The sequence below is a fragment of the Kogia breviceps genome, chromosome 18 (assembly GCF_026419965.1).
Source record: "Kogia breviceps isolate mKogBre1 chromosome 18, mKogBre1 haplotype 1, whole genome shotgun sequence".
Classification (NCBI taxonomy): Eukaryota; Metazoa; Chordata; class Mammalia; order Artiodactyla; family Physeteridae; genus Kogia; species Kogia breviceps.
Genome location: NC_081327.1, coordinates 4,863,069 through 4,881,596, shown reverse-complemented (window position 1 = coordinate 4,881,596; position 18,528 = coordinate 4,863,069). Strand labels below are relative to the sequence as shown.

Sequence of the window (18,528 nt, the reverse complement as noted above, 5' to 3'; positions counted from 1 at the left end):
CAGTATATTATTTAGCTATTAAAAATTTTAGGTTGGCCTTGGCTTCCCCAGTGGCACAGTGGTTAAGAATCCGCCTGCCAACTGATTTAGTTTGTTGTAGAGGGAAAACTAACACACTATTGTAAAACAATTATACTCCAATAAAGATGTTAAAAAAAAAAAAAAAAAAAAAAAAAGAATCCGCCTGCCAATGCAGGGGACATGGGTTCAAGCCCTGGTCCTGGAAGATCCCACATGCCGCAGAGCAGCTAAGCCCGTGCGCCACAGCTACTGAGCCTGCGCTCTAGACCCCGCCAGCCACAGCTACCAAGCCCACGCGCGGCAACTACTGAAGCCCGCGCGCCTAGAGCCTGTGCTCCGCAACAAGAGGAGCCACTGCAATGAGAAGCCCGCGCACCGCAATGAAGAGCAGCCCCTACTCGCCACATGTAGAAGAAAGCCCGCGCGCAGCAACGAAGACCCAACGCAGCCAAAAATTAAAGAATAATAAAAAAAGTTTTAAAAAATTTAGGTTGGTCATCTTTTTCTTATGCCTTTTAAAATCTCTTTATAACAAATCCTAGTGAGGAATCAGAGAAAGTGGATCTCATATATCGATTGTGGGAATGTAAAATGATCCATCTAGTCTGGAGTAGTTTAGACATTTTTGTTTCAATACAGTCATATCTATCACACACACACACACACACACACACACACACACGGCATTTCCTTTCCTTTTCCTCCGTTCTTCCAACGGGTTTAGTTGGAACCACTATTTGCAACTGACTCACGTAGTGTAACATGATTACTCTCTTTTTTTTTACACAACCTTTTATTCTCCTTGAAGTCACACTTCCGTAATTTTTGACCCTTGGTCTTCTGAGCTCTGCCTTTGTCTTTGGACCCCAAAGGGAAAGCTTCCCCCCTGTCATAGGTACCGCCCTTCACATTGGGCCCGCCTTCAGTGGCCTTTCCCCCCATACATACGAACAGCTTTAGCACGTTCCAGCTGTTTTTATTTCCTAACCTATGGCCGCCATCCCTGTAACTTCAGAGATTCTCCAAGCCGTGTGCCGTTCAAAAGTCCCCTTAGGCCAATTTCTCTAGAAACTTGGCCCAGATATCCTCTACCGGACGGTTCGCCTTTTCCCAAACGCGAGTCGTGCTGTACGGATTCCTTCACTTCCTGTAAGATGGTTGCGTCCACTGGGCTGTTGCCTAACTTCCGTACAAAGTGGATCAATGTTACTGCCATTTTAATTTTCTTGCCAGCTCGCAGAAAGGGATTTACCGCCATGCGTTTCTTGTTTGGTGCAAGCTCGAGCTTATGCGCATATGTCCGTTTTTATTAAGGGTTCAGGTGCCCCCAAATTGACAGTTTCGGTGACCTTCCGTCTTCCCAGTGTTCCCCGCGCACGAGCGCAAAACGGGGCTCTTCGCTCTTCAGACGCCGGATTCCCAAATATGGCCGCGCCCATGGGGTCACGCTAGCGGGCGCGGCCAAGTTACCTACGAAGAGAAGTCGGAAATTCAGTTGTCTTTTTGCGGCAGAAACGTCTCAGACCCTCGTTGGCCACCGTACCGCGGTGACGAGGGAAGCGACGAAGTTCCGCGAAGTAAGTGCAGTCGTGGATGGGTCGCGATCGTCCCCGGACAAGTCAAGTTAGTGGCTGGGTCTCTTCGTGTACAGTGGGGAGGGAGGGCCTGTCAGCGTCCGCATTGGGTGATGCGTGTAGAATACAAGCGGGGGGACAGCGTGAATGGGTGTTCTCTTCCAGGGGAGCCCTAAAGGGTGGGTAACAGTGTATATGTGGTTGGGGTACTTCTGGCTTCAATCAGGAGATTCTCTTGTGGTTAGTGGTTGAAGATCCCTAGAGGTCAACGATTTAGTCTCGAGGGCACGTGTTGGGGTCTTTGCCGTTTACTCTCTGTAGGGCTCCGTGACTGCGAACTGGAGGGTGGTGTTTGTCAGTGAATGCTGTTTATCTTTCGGGTTTTGTTGGGGCTAAAAGATGGAGTATCTGTTTCGGGGTTAATGGACGGGAGTCTCTGAGATTAACGCGGGTGGTGGTAGTAATCGTTTGGGGTACAGATGCGTGTATGGGCTGATACTTTGGAGGCCCGAGTACTTTCGTGTGTTGAGCTCCAACCTCGGCCTCTGTAACAGACGTGATGGACGTTAACGTCACCCTTCTGCCGTTTAGGTCGGTCGAGTCCCTTCTTCACCACTAGTTTTAAAATCCTCTTTGGCTCTTCACCACTAGTTTTAAAATCCTCTTTGGCACCCAACATCACCCCTTACTCTTTTTTTTTTTTTGCGGTACGCGGGCCTCTCACTGTTGTGGCCCCTCCCGTTGCGGAGCACAGGCTCCGGACGCGCAGGCGCAGCGGCCACGGCTCACGGGCCCAGCCGCTCCGCGGCACGTGGGATCCTTCCGGACCGGGGCACGAACCCGCGTCCCCTGAATCGGCAGGCGGACTCCCAACCACTGCGCCACCAGGGAAGCCCCACTCTTTTTTTTTTTTTAATAACATCTTTATTGGAGTATAACTGTTTTACAATAGTGTGTTAGTTTCTCCTTTACAACAAAGTGAATCAGTTATCCATATACACATGTTCCCATATCTCTTCCCTCTTGCGTCACCCTCCCTCCCACCCTCCCCTTCCCACCCCGCCCCCAGGTGGTCACAAAGCACAGAGGTGATCTCCCTGTGCTATGCGGCAGCTTCCCACTAGCTATCTAATTTACATTTGGTAGTGTGTATATGTCCCTGCCACTCTCTCACATCGTCACCGCTTACACCACTTACTCTTTTTTTTTTTTTTTTTTTTTTTGTGGTACGTGGGCCTCTCACTGCTGTGGCCTCTCCCGTTGCGGAGCGCAGGCTCCGGACACGCAGGCTCAGCGGCCATGGCTCACGGGCTCAGCCGCTCCGCAGCACGTGGGATCTTCCCGGACCGGGGCATGAACCCATGTCCCCTGCATCGGCAGGCGGATTCTCAACCACTGCGCCACCAGGGAAGCCCACCACTTACTCTTAAACTCTCAGAAATGAAGGTTTTTGGCGAGATGAATGATCCAGAGATCCACCAGATGAATATCTTAATAGCAGTATGTTTTACGATATTTAAGATGCAGCTTTTATCCTTTGTCCTGCAAGGCTCCTGCACATTCCTCTTGGACATTTCTTTTCAGATTCTGTCTAAAACAAGTAAAATAACATCTCTGTCACTGTGAGTTCTGACAATGCTTGTAAAATTTTAGTGTATTTCAGTTTTAGGCGTTTATATTATGTCCTTAATATTCATAATTCAGATAAATTGCGTAAATGGTACTATGATGTTCTCTTTCACTTTATTTCATGGAATATAGATTTACAAATTATTTTAAATGCGTGAACTGGTGGTATTATATGTAGGTTTGTATTCAGTGATTGCATACATCTATATAGAGGTGAAATATTTAAAATACTTAGGTGTCATTTTTTGGAACATTTTATGATTATGCATTTACCTATGGATTTGTTCCCTTGCCTTTCATCTCCAGCCTAGACTACTTATTTTTATTGCAATTGTAAACGTATTATTATTTGCTAACTCCCGTTTCCTCATAATTTTCTACAACATAAAAGAGCAGTTGACTTTATTTTTGGCTGATTTTTTAAAAATTGAAGTATAGTTGATTTACAATATCGTGTTTCACGTGTACAACACATTGATTCAGTTATACGTGTATATATAGATATCTTTTTCAGATTCTTTTCCCTTCTAGGTTATTACAAAATATTGACTATAGCTCCCTGTGCTATACAGTAGGTCCTTGTTGGTTATCTATATTACATATAGTAGTGTGTATGTTAATCCCATCCTCCTAATTTATCCTCTCCCCACGCCCCTCAGCAACTAACTTTAAATATTTATGTTTGGTCACCTTACTCATTTCTTAAACCTACAATATCTTTCTTTCCACCCAACATTTTAGTGTGAAAATTTTCAAACCTACAGAAATATTGAAAGGATTTTATATTAACCACCCATATACCTACCATTTAGGCTTTATTATTAATAGTACTAGACTTGCTCTACCAGTTAGTTTCCTAACCCTGTGTTCCTCCTCTGTTCATGTATCAGTCTTTTGTTGGTGGTGGTTTTGGTATATTTCCAAGTAAGTTGCAGACCTCTACCGTTACTTTAAATACTTATTCAATCACGTGATTAATAAAAGTTCTACTAACAGCCTTTTACTTGTTTCCTGTCTTTATGTAATGAACAGACATCTTATTTACAAATAATTTTGGCCTGGTGTGGAGTGAAAATTAATTTCGGAACGAGATGAATCTGGTTTTTCAATCCAAATTCTGCCCCCTGCTCATTGCGCAGTTTGTGTGACGTCTTGTTTCCTTCTTAGAAAAAAAGAAAAGAAAAGCAATTGAAATCTCTCCCTCAGAGTTATTTTGAAGATTCAGTGAAGTAAAATACCTTAACTAATGAATTGTGATGGCAGAGGCATAGCATATCTGAGTAAAAAAGCTGCTAATTCCCCCATATTTGTGGCTTTGTGTTTTGTAAAATTTGTATTTATAACTCATTTTCTCTCTCCCTGCCTTCCTCCTTGTTTTCCCTCTCTATTTTTTTTTGGAAAGAAAACTTCGAAAGCCATGAACTTATATTAATGACCATGCTACAGCAATTTTATTTAAAGTGTAGAATGCTGATATTTCTCTGATTTTTTTTTTCTTCTTTTTTGGCTGCCTCAGGTCTTAGTTGCGGCGCAGGCTCTTCGTTGCAGCGTGCAGGTTTCTCTCTACTTGTGGCCTGCGGGTTTTCTCTAGGTGTGGTGCGCAGGCTCCAGGGCGCATGGGCTCTGCAGTTTGTGGCACGTGGACTCTAGTTGAGGCACACGAGCTCAGTAGTTGTGGCGCGCGGGTTTAGTTGCTCCGCGGCATGTGGGATCTTAGTTCCCTGACCAGGGATTGAATCCGCATTCCCTGCATTGGAAGGTGGAGTCTTTACCACTGGACCACCAGGGAAGTCCTCTCTCTGATTTTTAAAATATACATGCTCTTATGAAAAATATAGTGAAGAAAGTAAAAATGACTTGTCAAATATCACACTTTTGCCAATATTTCCCTTTCAGAGATTCTTAGAAATGTATTTTTAGGTTACCAGTTGATAGTTTCATTGATCATTTTCGCTTGAATGTTAAATTATTCGCAGGAAACGTTCTTTTTAAACAGACACTTGACCTGTGTGTGCTTTAGAATCGTATAGAATTTTTCCATTTTAATTTTGTGACCAGCCTCCTGACTAAACAGATGTATAGGCATATTAGGCAAATACAATTTGCCTCTCCTTATATTCAAAACTCACCTTTTATTATTATTTTTTCAAACTGCATTGCAGTGGGTAATGTATCCAAACTCAGATTCTCCACCCTGCTATTATAGTGTAAAAACAGCCTAAGACAATAGTCAACAGATGCGTCTGGCTGTGTTCCCATAAACCTTGATTTGTAAAAACAGGTGGTCCAGGCCCTGGAGAGTCTGTTACTGACTCTTGATTTAAATGATCATATGGCTTTTCTGTTCCAATTCAGGGTTGGACACCTGGAGCCCATGGATTAACTCTGGCCCAGTGCCTGTTTTTGTTAATAAAGTTTTATTGGAACCTAGCACACCTATTTTTTTGTTTTTTTAAATACTGCTGTTTTGGGGCCACATTGCATGGCATGTGGAACTTCCCCAACCAGGGATGGAACCCGTGCCCCCTGCAATGGAAGCATGGACTCTTTAACCACTGGACCACCAGGGAAGTCCAAAAGTATGACTGCTTTTGAGCTACAGTGGTAGAGTTGAGTAACTGCCATGTACATTACATTTTCTGTCTCTTTTAATATAGAAATTATGTATGTTTTTAAAAGTTATTAGTTTTATTCTGTCACGAGATTATGAATAATATACAGCCTTTATTTGTCAAAGTGTTACTGTAATTAGTACTTTTATACTCTATCTATACAGAGATCTTAGAACACTTTCATTTACCCACATCATAATTTATATGATATCATGGTAAATTTTAACTCTATTTTTAAAATTAATTTATTTAATTTATTTATTAATTTTTGGCTGCATTGGGTCTTCATTGCTACATGTGGGCTTTCTCTAGTTGCAGAGAGTGGGGGCTACTCTTCCTTGCGGTGCGTGGGCTTGTCACTGTGGTGGCTTCTCTTGTTGTGCAGCACAGGCTCTAGGCGCATGAGCTCAGTAGTTGTGGCACATGGGCTCAGCAGTTGTGGCTCACGGACTCTAGAGAGCGGGCTCAGTAGTTGTGGTGCACAGGCTTAGTTGCTCCGCGGCATGTGGGATCTTCCCGGACCAGGGCTCGAACCTGTGTCCCCTGCATTGGCAGGTGGATTCTTAACCACTGTGCCACCAGGGAAGTGGTGGTTAACTCTATATTTTTAAAACCTCCTGAGATATGATCATTTTCCTAGCTGGTACTAATTTAGACTTAACTGCTTATTTACCAGTTTAGTTCCTTTTCATTCCTTGGTCCTCTGCTTACATTGAAGGACCCTTTCCTTTTGCTTGAAGAACATGTGCATTTGCTGTATTACAGGTCTTCTGATGAAGAATTCTCTCTGGTTTTGCCTGAAAATGTTTTTTTTTTTAGTTGAAGTACAGTTGATTTACAAAGTTGCGTTAGTTTCAGGTGTACAGCAAAGTGATTCAGTTGTACGTACATATATATCTATTTCTGTTCAGATTCTTTGCTCCTACAGCTTATTACAAATTATTGAACATAGTTCCCTGTGCTATACAGTGTGTCCTTGTTGGTTATCTGTTTTACATATAGTAGTGTGTATATGATAATCCCAAACTCCTAATTTATCCTTCTCCCCCTCGACCCCTGAAAATGTTTTTATTTCAGTTTTATTCCTAAAGTATTTTTGACTGAGTATCCTTTATAGGTTTATGCTTATAATACTCTTATCGAGGATCAAGAAGTGGACGGTAATGAAAAGTTACATGACGGTGCTTCTTAATTGCTTAGCATGATGTTCTTCGAATTTGAGTGTGTGAACCCTGGGATGTAAAAAGACTTTTGAAGAGGTACGTGGACGCACGTGGTTTAAAAGAAGAGAAATGTGTATATCCTGTCTGCGTGTCCTCTCTCCTAAAGTTGATCTACCTGTGGATTTCCCTGCCAGTGGGGCATTGTGCTGTGCTGATTCTCCTTCCCACATCCCCTTTCACTGCTTCCACTTTACAAGAGAAAGGTGTACTTCCCAAATATTCGGAATGTTGTGTTTTATCGGCCCAGATGTAAAAGCTTCTTAATAAAAGGACCGATCGATCTTTGGGGGCCTTAATTTAAGATGAGTGGCCAGCAACACTGACAGCACCTGGGCCGAAAGAGAATGTGCCACTCAGAGTAATTTGCTCTTCAGCCCACAGGTGCTGGCTTCCCCAGGAACAAGAGGGATCAAAGGAAAGAAGGAGGAAAAGATTCTGAGACTTAAGTACTGTCAGTTCTGGAGACATCCTTGATTGGAGACTGAGATTTTGGAACAGAAATTCAGAGCTGATCCAGAAGAGCTAAAGACAACATCCCCGTTTGCAGCCATTTCCCAAAGTCAGAAGAAAATGATCCAGGCCCAGGTGACTTTTGGTTTCTTTTATTCTTTCTTTATTCCCCAGTGGCTTTGCCTGTAAAAATCAGTGCAGTTAAGTAGAAAAGTTTAAATGGATCCTAGCAGGATCTGGAGAACTCTTGGTAAAGTTGGATCAGGAATATATTATTCATAGGATTCATATTCCGTGACTCGCGTTGGGATGTAATCTGTGAATGTGCAAAAAATCCTGTGAGTTATATTAGCTGTCAATGTGTGCCTAATGTCTCTGACAGCCATCACAAGAGAGTCATAAGTTACATGATAGGCAGTACTACAAACCGTTTGCACTCCCAGCACTTCCGGCACCAAATGTGTGGGTCTTTCCAGACCAACAATCGCTTCTCCAACTCTCTAGATACCAGCTGAGCGTCTACAATTTAATTCCCGACATTAACTACTGCAGTTACTGTCCGTCTCCACAGGTTTAAGGGCTCAATCCCACAGGACGGCCCTCACTTTGGATGCCAAATATTGGCTGCCCACAGTACCCATACTGGTTCATTCTGAAGGATACAGCTTGGGAAGAGCCAAATGGAAAGATACTTAGGCAAGACATGAGGGAAGGGACAAGGGCCTCCCACGCCCTCTCTAGGGGTGTCACACCCCCAGCACCTAGATGTGTTCACCATCCCGGAAGTGCTCTGAGCCCTGTAGTTTAGGGTTTTTTTGTGGAGGTCTCATTGGGTAGGTGTGGTAGATTAAATCAATGGCCACTGTTGATTGGCTCAGTTTCCAGTCCCTCCCCCCTCCCTGGAGGGCTAGAAGTGGGGCTGAAAGTTCTAACCCTCTAATCACAAGGTCGGTTTTTTGGCCACGTGGCTTGCGGGATCTTAGTTCCCCAACCAGGGATTGAACGCGGACCACCACAGTGAAAGCACCGAGTCCTAACCACCGGAGCGCCAGGGAATTTCCTGTACAGTTTCTCTTATTTTGTTTAGTATATTGACCACTGAAATTAGTATGTATTGTCTTCATCTACTTGTAAGTAGCATATAGTTTGATATTAGTGAATGTTTGTGAGATAGCAGGAAATATGTATTGGTCTCTGCCCCCTGTTCCTGGCACAGAGCTCCCCAAACCCTTGTGATTCCCTAAGTGATAAGAACACTAGGAGCATCTCCTCTTCTAATATTGGTCTTTGACCTCTGTTCCTGACACAGGGCTCCTGAAACTCTTGTCATTTCCTGGGCGACAGGAGTGACTTTGTTCTACCGAGGTGACTCTGAGTGAGCTCCTGGATGTGGGCTGGTCACCGGAAAGACCCAGCCGTGATGAGAAGCTTGGCGTCTTTAACCCTGCCTTATGCCTCTATCCCATCTGGAAGACTGTGCCGTAACATAGTATTTTACTAGGATTCTTATTCTATCACAGCGTAAGAAGGGAAAAACCCACCAATGTCCTATATGGCAAAAGTGAACAGAATCATTTCCTTTACATTTTTTCCATGTCACCCAAAGAACGTCACTTGGCTAAACGTGACTGTGTTATGACAGGAATCCCTGACGTATGACGACGTGACGATGAAGTTCACGTGGGAGGAGTGGCAGCTCCTGGCCCCTGATCAGAAGGACCTGTACCGGGACGTGATGCTGGAGAACTATAGCAACCTGCTGTCCGTGGGTGAGGACGGCTCCCCTGGGTCCCTCAGAGGGTGCCCGGCAGTGGCCGTTCCACTCGCAGCCTCTTAACTCTTCAGACTAACTGCATTCCTCTGCAGTGGTCGAGTCTCAGATCCTTCTCTTGCCCCAGACTAGAGGGTATAATTGCCCCTCCCCTGAGAGAAGAGCCTTGAGGTTACAGATGTGAAACCTCACATCTGTACCATTATCCCTTCCTGCCGTATCCCAGCCCAGTTCGGTGTGTCTAAGTCTTCTGTCATTTTTCATGAACAGGGTATCAAGCCAGCAAACCAGATGCTGTCTCCAGGTTGGAACGAGGAGAACTGTGGCCAGTAGAAGATGACAGCCACCGTCGAATCTGTCCAGGTGAGTGGGTGAGACCCAGCAAGGTGGGCAGCCAGGGAAGGCGTACTTTGGTCAGGAGACAACGCGTCAGAGCTGTGATAGTGTCTGAGGAAACAAAAGCAGCCCTATCAAGTACCTCTCTTCCTGTACAAGAACTCTTTTTCTTTGTGGAAGTTAAGAGGAAAATATATCCCTTTGTTTTCTTCTGAGATCTGATCCCTGCTTATTTCTAAACTATGAGTGTTTTTTTTTTAATTGTGTCTTTATTATTTATTTATTTATTCTATTTCAGGTTTTTCTGTTTTTGTTTTTGTTTTTTGCGGTACGCGGGCCTTTCACTGTTGTGGCCTCTCCCGTTGCGGAGCACAGGCTCTGGACGCGCAGGCTCAGCGGCCATGGCTCATGGGCCCAGCTGCTCTGCGGCATGTGGGATCTTCCCGGATTGGGGCGCGAACCCGTGTCCCCTGCATCGGCAGGCGGACTCTCAACCACTGCGCTACCAGGGAAGCCCAATTTCAGTTTTAAATTTTTGGTTGCGTCGGGTGTTAGTTGCAGCACGCAGGATCTTCATTGCGGCACACGGGCTCTTCGTTGTGGTGCACAGGCTTCTCTCTAGTTGTGACTGCGGGTTTTCTCTTCTCTAGTTGTGGCGCGCAGGCTCCAGGGCATGTGCGCTCTGTAGTTGTGGCGTGCGGGCTCCAGAGCGAGCAGGCTCTGTGGTTTGCGGCACGTGGGCTCTAGTTGAGGTGTGCGAGCTCAGTAGCTGTGGCACTTGGGCTTAGTTGCCCCATGGAACATGAGATCTTAGTTCCCTGACCAGGGATCGAACCTGCTTCCCCTGCAATATAAGGTGGATTCTTTACCACTGGACCACCGGGGAAGTCCCTGATCCCGCTTATTTCATATGCATCTTATTTTTGTTTGTTTGCGTAGTTTTCTTCTTCCTTGGATTTTCAAATCTTCCTCTCCTTCGTCTACCATTACAAGATCTCTGTGTTACCGCCTCTCTTGCTGTGAAATCCCACTTTCCAGGCCTCTCTGGAAAGAGAACTTTGAGTTCATCATATTCTTCTTACCACTGTACCTTCTTCCTGCCATATGAGGAAATAACGATTTCTCACCATAACGTGCAACCCCACCTTGGATGCTGTGTCCTCAAGATAACCTAGTTTCTGTTGTGCATTTGTGTGGTTCTTTGGTCCCCAACCCCTTCCAACCTTTTCCATACTTTCATTTCCATTTTCTTCTCAGTTCTCATAAGTCTTAAAAGTTTCTTCCATTCGCATGAGTTAAGCGCTTTCTGTTCTCTGAAAGAGATGCCCCCAAATTGATTTCTCTCTTAATATTGTCTAATGTACAATTTCTTTCTACGTATTTTATTCTTCCTCATGTCAGCTGGCCTGTGACTTCCTAATTTGTGTGTGAGAACAGAAATCTTCTCTCCATCCTTTTAAAAATTGAGGTTCTCTTTCAGTTCTACACATTTAAAAGAAAAACATGTCTTAGTGTAAAAATTGCTGTAAAGAAAATTAAAGCAGCTAATGGAAGAGTGGGTGTTGGGGCTTGGAACTGCCCTTTTGGAATGGGAGTGGCTCTCTGATAAGGTGCCTTTGAGCACATAGATGAGGGATATGAGTAATCTTTCTGGGTGAGGAGTTTTCCAAATGTGAGACAGTGGGAAGTTGAAAGACCTGAATCTGGAATGTGTTTGAGGAACTTCGGGGAAACTTACATGGGTAGAAGGGACTGTCCAAGAGGGAAAATGACTGGAGTTAAGGGTAACAGGGTAGTAGCTGGGGATTTTGGTACATAGTTCACAAACTGCCTATCAAGGGCATTCAAGACCTTGATTCTTTTCTGAATAAGTTGAGAAAACAGGGGATTTTGAGTAGAGGAGTGGCATTATACAATTTTTAAAGAGGATCGCTTTGCCTACTTTATAGAATGTAGACATTATTGGGGAGGGGTATGTACTTTTATACTCTTGGTTACAATGTGTGACAATAAAATAATACAGATTAAAGTCATCAAAGATGAAATGTGCATGGGAAAGAATCCAGGAGAGACTGCACACAAGCTTCCCGGTTGTCCTCTACCAGTGGAGTCATGTGAACAGTGCTGAATTTTCCCAGCAATGATGTTTGAATGTTTGACAACATGTGTGAAGTGTTGCCAAGCAGGGAAGCTCACCCAAGCCTGGTGCCTCTAGACCTCAGAATCAGAATGTTACAGTGTTGTCCAAAGCCTCAGGCATACAAAAGTGGGCATCTACCACAAATCACATTGTTAGCATAAACTCTATGATATGTCCTAAGATTTCATGCCTAAAAAGACATTCTCATCAGGTGGGATATTCCAGGGACTCAGACGTTATCCTCTGAGGGCCAGCCCTTTCTATGCAATGTTCAGGGATGGAGTATCTGCATATCATCGTTCCCTTTTCGAGTAGGAACATAGGAGAGTATGTTCCAAGTAGAGTATTAGTTGGGAGTGTTGGTTACAGAAGATTTTATCTATATTTGATGTTAGTGTTAGTGCTTTGCTAGAGTTAGGTAAATGGTGGCCTGAAGAATGAAGAAGAAGGCAAGTTGTTGGAATATGATAAACCTCAATAGTTTGTCATATTTACCTTGAAATCAGATGCTAAGGAGACACATTCTTACTTGCCATTGTATTTGTTCTATACACCTGGGTCTGCAAGATTGTACCTGATCACAATCGTCAATGTTTGGTTCTCTTCAATGGACTTGATTGAACTTTCAAACTCTACATGTTGAAATGGCTAAAGCCTTGGCCCGTGCCTTGAACTTTTATTATACATGTTTCCAAACATAGTCTTATCCAGTACTCTGTCTTTGAATACTCTGTTTTTTAAAAAAAATTTTTTATTTTATATTGGAGTACAGTCGATTTACAATGTGTTAGTTTCAGGTGTACAGCAAAGTGAATCAGATGTATATATATATATATATACATATATCTGTTCTTCGATAATTTATGTTGATGATATCCACATTGCTATTATCAGATAAGACCTTTTGAAACATTGATATATTCAACCCGTTTCTTCATGTTTGTACTCAGACAAGTAATAACCTCCTTAAGCTTTGTTTCACAATGTGTGCTAGATTTTCCTCTCATTCTGGACTTCAGTAATATTCTTCACATTATTAAGAGGCATTCCACCCACCCAGTGGCTGAAACCACATAATTCTTGGAATAATCCTTGAGTCTTAACCTCTTCCGTGCTTCTCTCATTAAGTCCATCAGTGAACCTTGTCTTTTCTTTGAACATATCCTGATTTCCTCCACCTCTTACATATTCATTGCTCCTTTAACTGTGATTCACAGACTGCAATTGCCTTCTTTTTTCCTTTGCTTCAGTTGTCTATGCCCAGAATTAAACCTGGATGTCCTACAAATTAAACTCATTTCTGATACTATCTATGTGGAAATAGTGTCAGATCCTACAAATTAAGGGTTCAGTCCCACGAGATTGTCCCCATGTCAGATGCCAATTGCAACTCCAGATTGTTACCTGTGCTTCTGACCAACTGGCTATAAATTGAAGGTTCTCATGACCCCCTTCTTGGGTTCAATTAATTTGCCAGGTTGGCTCACAGAACTCAAAGAAACATTTGCTTATGTTTACCAGTTTACTATAAAGGATATACAGATGAATAGCCAGAGGAAGAGGTACATAGGGCAAGGTCTGAAGGATTCCTGACAGAAGCAGAAGCTTCTGTCCCCATGGAACTGGGGAGCACCACCCTCCTCGCACATGGATGTGTTCACCCATCCAAAGGTTGAGCAAATCTTGTTACGAGTTTTTATAGAGTTTTAATCTCTAGGCCCTCTCTCCTTTCCCAGAGGCTGCTGGGTGGAGCTGAAAGTTCCAACCTTCTAATCACTTAGTCTTTCCGGTGGTCAGTCCCATCCTGAGGTTATGTATGAACCCTATGCTAAGTCACCTCATTAGCATAAACTCAGTATTGAAAGATACTTCTGTCACTTAGGAAATTACAAGGCATTAGGAGTGCTGTGGAGGAAGACCAAATATATTTCTTATTATATCACACATAGAATTATCACTAAATAGTTACTTCACATGAAGGCATTTTTTGAAACAGTTTTCTTCCAAATTAAGATTATGAGAGATTGCGGAATGATTCCTTGTTCTCTTCTTTCCTAGAAATCAGGAAAGTTGATGACCCTCTGCAGTGTCACTTGCCAAATCACAGCATTCAAAATATTGTGGAACGATGCTGCGAACATAATACACTTGCAAATATTGTTAATCAAAGTGAAAGTCATTTCCTGTTAAAGCAAAATTGTGATATGTTTGACTTAACTGAAAAATTTTTAAATTCAAATTTAAGTTTTGAAAACCAGAAGAGAAGCTGTAACTTAAAGAACTCTGCTGAGTTTAATGCAGATGGTAAATTCCTTCTCCATGTTAACCACAAGCAATCTTTTACTGAAATTAAATTTCCTGTAAGTACAAAACCCATCGGCAGTAACTCCCTGTCCACTAAGCAACAGAGAACTTGCAACATAGAGAAAGCCCATGTATGCAGTCTGTGTGGAAAAGCCTTCTCCAGAAAATCCAGTCTCACTGAACATCAAAGAACTCATACGGGACTGAAACATTATGAGTGCACTGAATGCAATAAAACCTTCTTTGAGAAATCACAGTTCGACGTACATCAGAAAAGTCATATGGGAGAGAAACCTTACACATGTAGTGAATGTGGGAAAGCATTCACCAAAAAGTGTCGGCTCCTTTATCATCAGCGAACTCATACGGGAGAGAAGCCCCATGGATGCAGTCTGTGTGGAAAAGCCTTCTCTACAAAGTTCAGTCTCACTACACATCAGAAAACTCATACAGGAGAGAAACCTTACATATGCAGTGAATGTGGAAAAGGCTTCATCGAGAAGAGACGTCTTATTGCACACCATCGAACTCATACAGGTGAGAAACCCTTTATATGCAATGTATGTGGGAAAAGTTTCACCTTGAAGAACAGTCTTATCACTCATCAGCAAACTCACAGAGAACAGAAACTGTATATGTGCAGTGAATGTGGGAAAGGCTTTTCAATGAAGCACTGCCTCATCGTACATCAGCGAACTCATACTGGAGAGAAACCCTATACATGCAATGAGTGTGGAAAAGGCTTCACCTTGAAGAGCCCTCTCATCAGACATCAGCGGACTCATACAGGGGAGAAACCCTATGTATGTAGTGTGTGTGGAAAAGGCTTCACCATGAAGAGTGATCTTATTGTACATCAGCGAACTCATACTGCAGAGAAACCCTATGTATGCAGTGACTGTGGGAAAGGCTTCACTGTGAAGAGCCGCCTGATTGTACACCAGCGAACTCATACAGGGGAGAAACCCTACGTGTGCGGTGAATGCGGAAAAGGCTTTCCAGCCAAGATCCGGCTGATAGGACATCAGCGAATTCATACAGGAGAGAAACCATATGTATGCAGTGAATGTGGTAAAGGCTTCACAGAGAAGAGTCATCTCAACGTACACCAGCGCACTCACACAGGAGAAAAACCCTATGTATGCAATGAATGTGGCAAAGGCTTAACTGGGAAAAGCATGCTCATCGCACATCTGCGAACTCATACTGGAGAGAAACCATATATATGCAATGAATGTGGCAAGGGCTTCACCATGAAGAGCACTCTGGGTACTCATCAGCAAACTCACACTGGAGAGAAACCATACAAATGCAACGAGTGTGGTAAAGCCTTTAGGAAGAAGACATGCCTCATACAGCATCATAGAGTTCACTCAGGAAAAACTTCCTTTGCATGTACTGAATGTGGAAAATTCTCTTTGCGCAAAAATGATCTCATTACCCATCAGAGAATTCACACAGGAGAGAAGCCATATGAATGCAGTGAATGTGGGAAAACCTTCACCACAAAGTCAGGGCTCAATGTTCATCAAAGAAAACATACAGGAGAGAGGCCCTATGGATGCAGTGAGTGTGGGAAAGCTTTTGCCCACTTGTCAATCCTTGTTAAACATAAGAGAATTCACAGGTAGTCACTCTGGGGAAGCCTGTTGCCAGTTGTACTCAAGATAATAGTATGCAGAGAAGAATCACAATGCAAAGAATGTGGTGTTATCTTTAGTGATCAATTACCTCATATTTTATGTTGATGAAAAAATTTACAAGACAACTCAGACACAATCAGCCATGGTGAAAATGTTTTAGGACATTTTATTGTCTAAAAAGTGTATACTGAGGGCTTCCCTGGTGGCGCAGTGGTTAAGAGTCCGCCTGCCAATGCAGGTAACACGGGTTCGAGCCCTGGTCCGGGATGATCCCACATGCCATGGAGCAACTAAGCCTGTGCTCCACAACTACTGAGCCTGCACTCTAGAGCCTGCGAGCCACAACTACTGAGCCCGTGTGCCACAGCTACTGAAGCCCACATGCCTAGAGCCCACGCCCCACAACAAGAGAAGCCACCGCAATGAGAAGCCTGTGCACTGCAACGAAGAGCAGCCCCTGCTCTCCGCAACTAGAGAAAGCCTGTGCACAGCAACGAAGATCCGATGCAGCCAAAAATAAATAAATAAATAATATTTTTAAAAAATGTATACTGAGATAAAGCCTAAGAATGTGAAAGACTAGGAAAGACTTCACTGGTAATAGACAGTATCATATGTGGTCATCATAGATCATGAGTGAATGAATATTTCTAATTGGTAGAAATAAAATTGTGGAAAGGCCTTTGCCCAGAAGTAACACTTCAAGAGATGTCAGTTAACACTAGAGAAGTACTTTCCTATGGTGATGAATATGGCAGTGTTTGCAGTAGTAAATATTGCCTCATCATTAGCCAGGAAATCTGTGCAATAACACATCCAGTATGGTGGCCTTTAACAAAATGTCAGACAACTTAGTGAAGGAAAGAAGCCCTGGAGAAATGATGAATGAGAACATTGTGTTACAGGTCTAAACTTAAGGGGTAATACACCTCACAAACAACTGGGGAAAGAATACCTTCAGCCGTATTTCTAGATGCCTTGTCATTGATCTTATAAATTTTACATAGTGGCAGTTACTCTCATCATGGATTAAATTTTAATATATACGGTCAGGAGTGTTCAATTATTTAATTAACTTTTGTGTTTCTTTGGTTCCAAGTTTAAGTGTTATTTCAGAATATTTGAAGTACTCCAAAATGAAACAATATATTCATTTCATAAGTATAAGTCAACATATTTGGTGGGTTTAACCAAGTTTATAAGTAGCAGTGGGGGGTTATAAAATTAATATAAATGTGATGTTTTTATAACTTAGTTTTGAAGTAAGTTTAGAATCACAAAAACTGAAATATTCCAGAGATTTTCTAAATCACCCTCGGTCCACTATTCCCAAAGGTAAAACCTTATATAACCACTCAGTTTACTCTCAAATAGAGGAAAGTGAAATTGTTACAGTGCTGTTAACTACAGGGTTTATTTCTATTGCACCAGTTTTAACATGGTTTTTAAATACTGCCTTAAACTTTATCACATATGTAGGTTCGTGTAACCAACACCCCAGTCAAAATTCAGAATGCTTTCTTTGTCAACACAAACTCCCTCATGCTATGTCCTCATAGTCACATCCTTTCCCCGACACTAATCCTATAATTGTGTCATTTATAGAATATTAGAAAAATAGAATCGTTTAGGATGTATCCTTTTGAGGTTGACTATTTGAGCTTGTGAAATTGTAGAAAATAGACATATTGGTCTCTGCCCCCGGTTTCTGGCACAGAGCTTCTGAAACCCTTGTAAATTCCTGCATGATAAGAGCGTGTGGAACATCTCGTGTTCTATTGATGGGACTCTGGGTGGGCTCATGAATGGCTCCTGGATGGGTGCTGGTCACCAAAAAAGACTTGGAATTTTCAGCCCACTCCCCATCCTCCGGAGAGGGGAGAGGGGCTAGAAATGAAGTTACTAATTGATCACGCCTAACGAGAGGAAGCTTCCATAAAATCCCAACAATAGTAGGGGCTATGGAGAGCTTCCAGAGGGTGAACACATTGAAGTACAGGGAGTGTTAACACACCCCCAGCTCTATGGGGACAGAAGCTCCTGTGCTTAGAACGCTCCCAGATCTCACTCTTTCTCCTCAGCTTGTTCATTTCTGTCCTTTAATAAACTAGTAAACACAGGTAAGTGTTTCCCTGAGTTCTGTGAGATTAATCAAACTCTAGCAGATTAATCAAACCCGACAAGGGGCTCACGCAAACCTCCAATATGGAGCCAAGTCAGACAAGTTGTAGGTAACTTGGGAACCAGCTATTTGCGATGAGTATCTGAGGTGGGGTGGGAGCAGTTGTGGGACTGAGCTCTTAACCAGTGGCATCTGGCACTATCTCCAAGTAGATAGTGTTAGAATTGAGTTAAAATGTAGGACCCAGCTGATGGGAATTGCTTGGTGTGTGGGAAACCCACACATTGGGTGGCCAGAAGTGTTGAAAGTGTGTGTGTGGCAACAGGTTGAGAGTGAAGGAGAAAGACAGGAGGAAGTGTGAACCGTAGCTTTTCCCAGTACAGACTTCAAGTAAATTCAACCTTAGATCCAACTAGAAACTCTGGGCATCTTCTCTGCCACAGACTATCAGACTGTAATAGAGGCGGGGCGGGTGCGTAGCTGTTAGTGCATGACCGGTAGCCGTCCCACTCAGCCATTGACTGGCATCGCAGTGGGTCCCTCCTCCTTCCCTTCCTCTGTGTAAGCGGAGCCCACATTCACACTAAGGGAAGATGGTTTTTTTGAGACACTAGTCTGCCATCTCGCTCGGCTGGTTTTCCGATTAAAGTCCTTACCCCTTGCCTCAACAAGTCATCTTCCGATTTATTGGCCTGACCTGCGG

At 43.1% G+C, this 18,528-nt stretch overlaps 2 protein-coding genes across 4 annotated transcripts in view; both read left to right on the top strand.

Annotated features, from left to right (window-relative positions):
• Positions 1–1,538: 1,538 nt before the first annotated feature.
• On the top strand, positions 1,539–16,755 carry LOC131744523 (zinc finger protein 615). Of its 3 annotated transcripts, none has more exons than XM_067018849.1 (6): positions 1,539–1,598; positions 6,954–7,095; positions 7,434–7,644; positions 9,152–9,278; positions 9,551–9,643; positions 13,815–16,755. In XM_067018849.1, the coding sequence occupies exons 3-6, from the start codon at positions 7,630–7,632 to the stop codon at positions 15,689–15,691; spliced, it is 2,112 nt and encodes a 703-aa protein (XP_066874950.1). In that variant the 5' UTR covers positions 1,539–1,598; positions 6,954–7,095; positions 7,434–7,629; the 3' UTR covers positions 15,692–16,755. The 3 variants fall into 3 exon arrangements, with proteins under 3 accessions (XP_066874950.1, XP_066874949.1, XP_058900065.1); XM_067018848.1 differs by having other exon boundaries at positions 1,543–1,644; XM_059044082.2 differs by having other exon boundaries at positions 1,579–1,774.
• Positions 7,624–18,528, top strand: part of LOC131744517 (zinc finger protein 615-like) — a 39,565-nt gene continuing 28,660 nt past the window's right edge. Inside the window, exon 1 of the mRNA XM_067018845.1 lies at positions 7,624–7,644. The gene's annotated coding sequence lies outside the window, so the exon portion shown is untranslated. The remainder of the gene's footprint in view (positions 7,645–18,528) is intronic.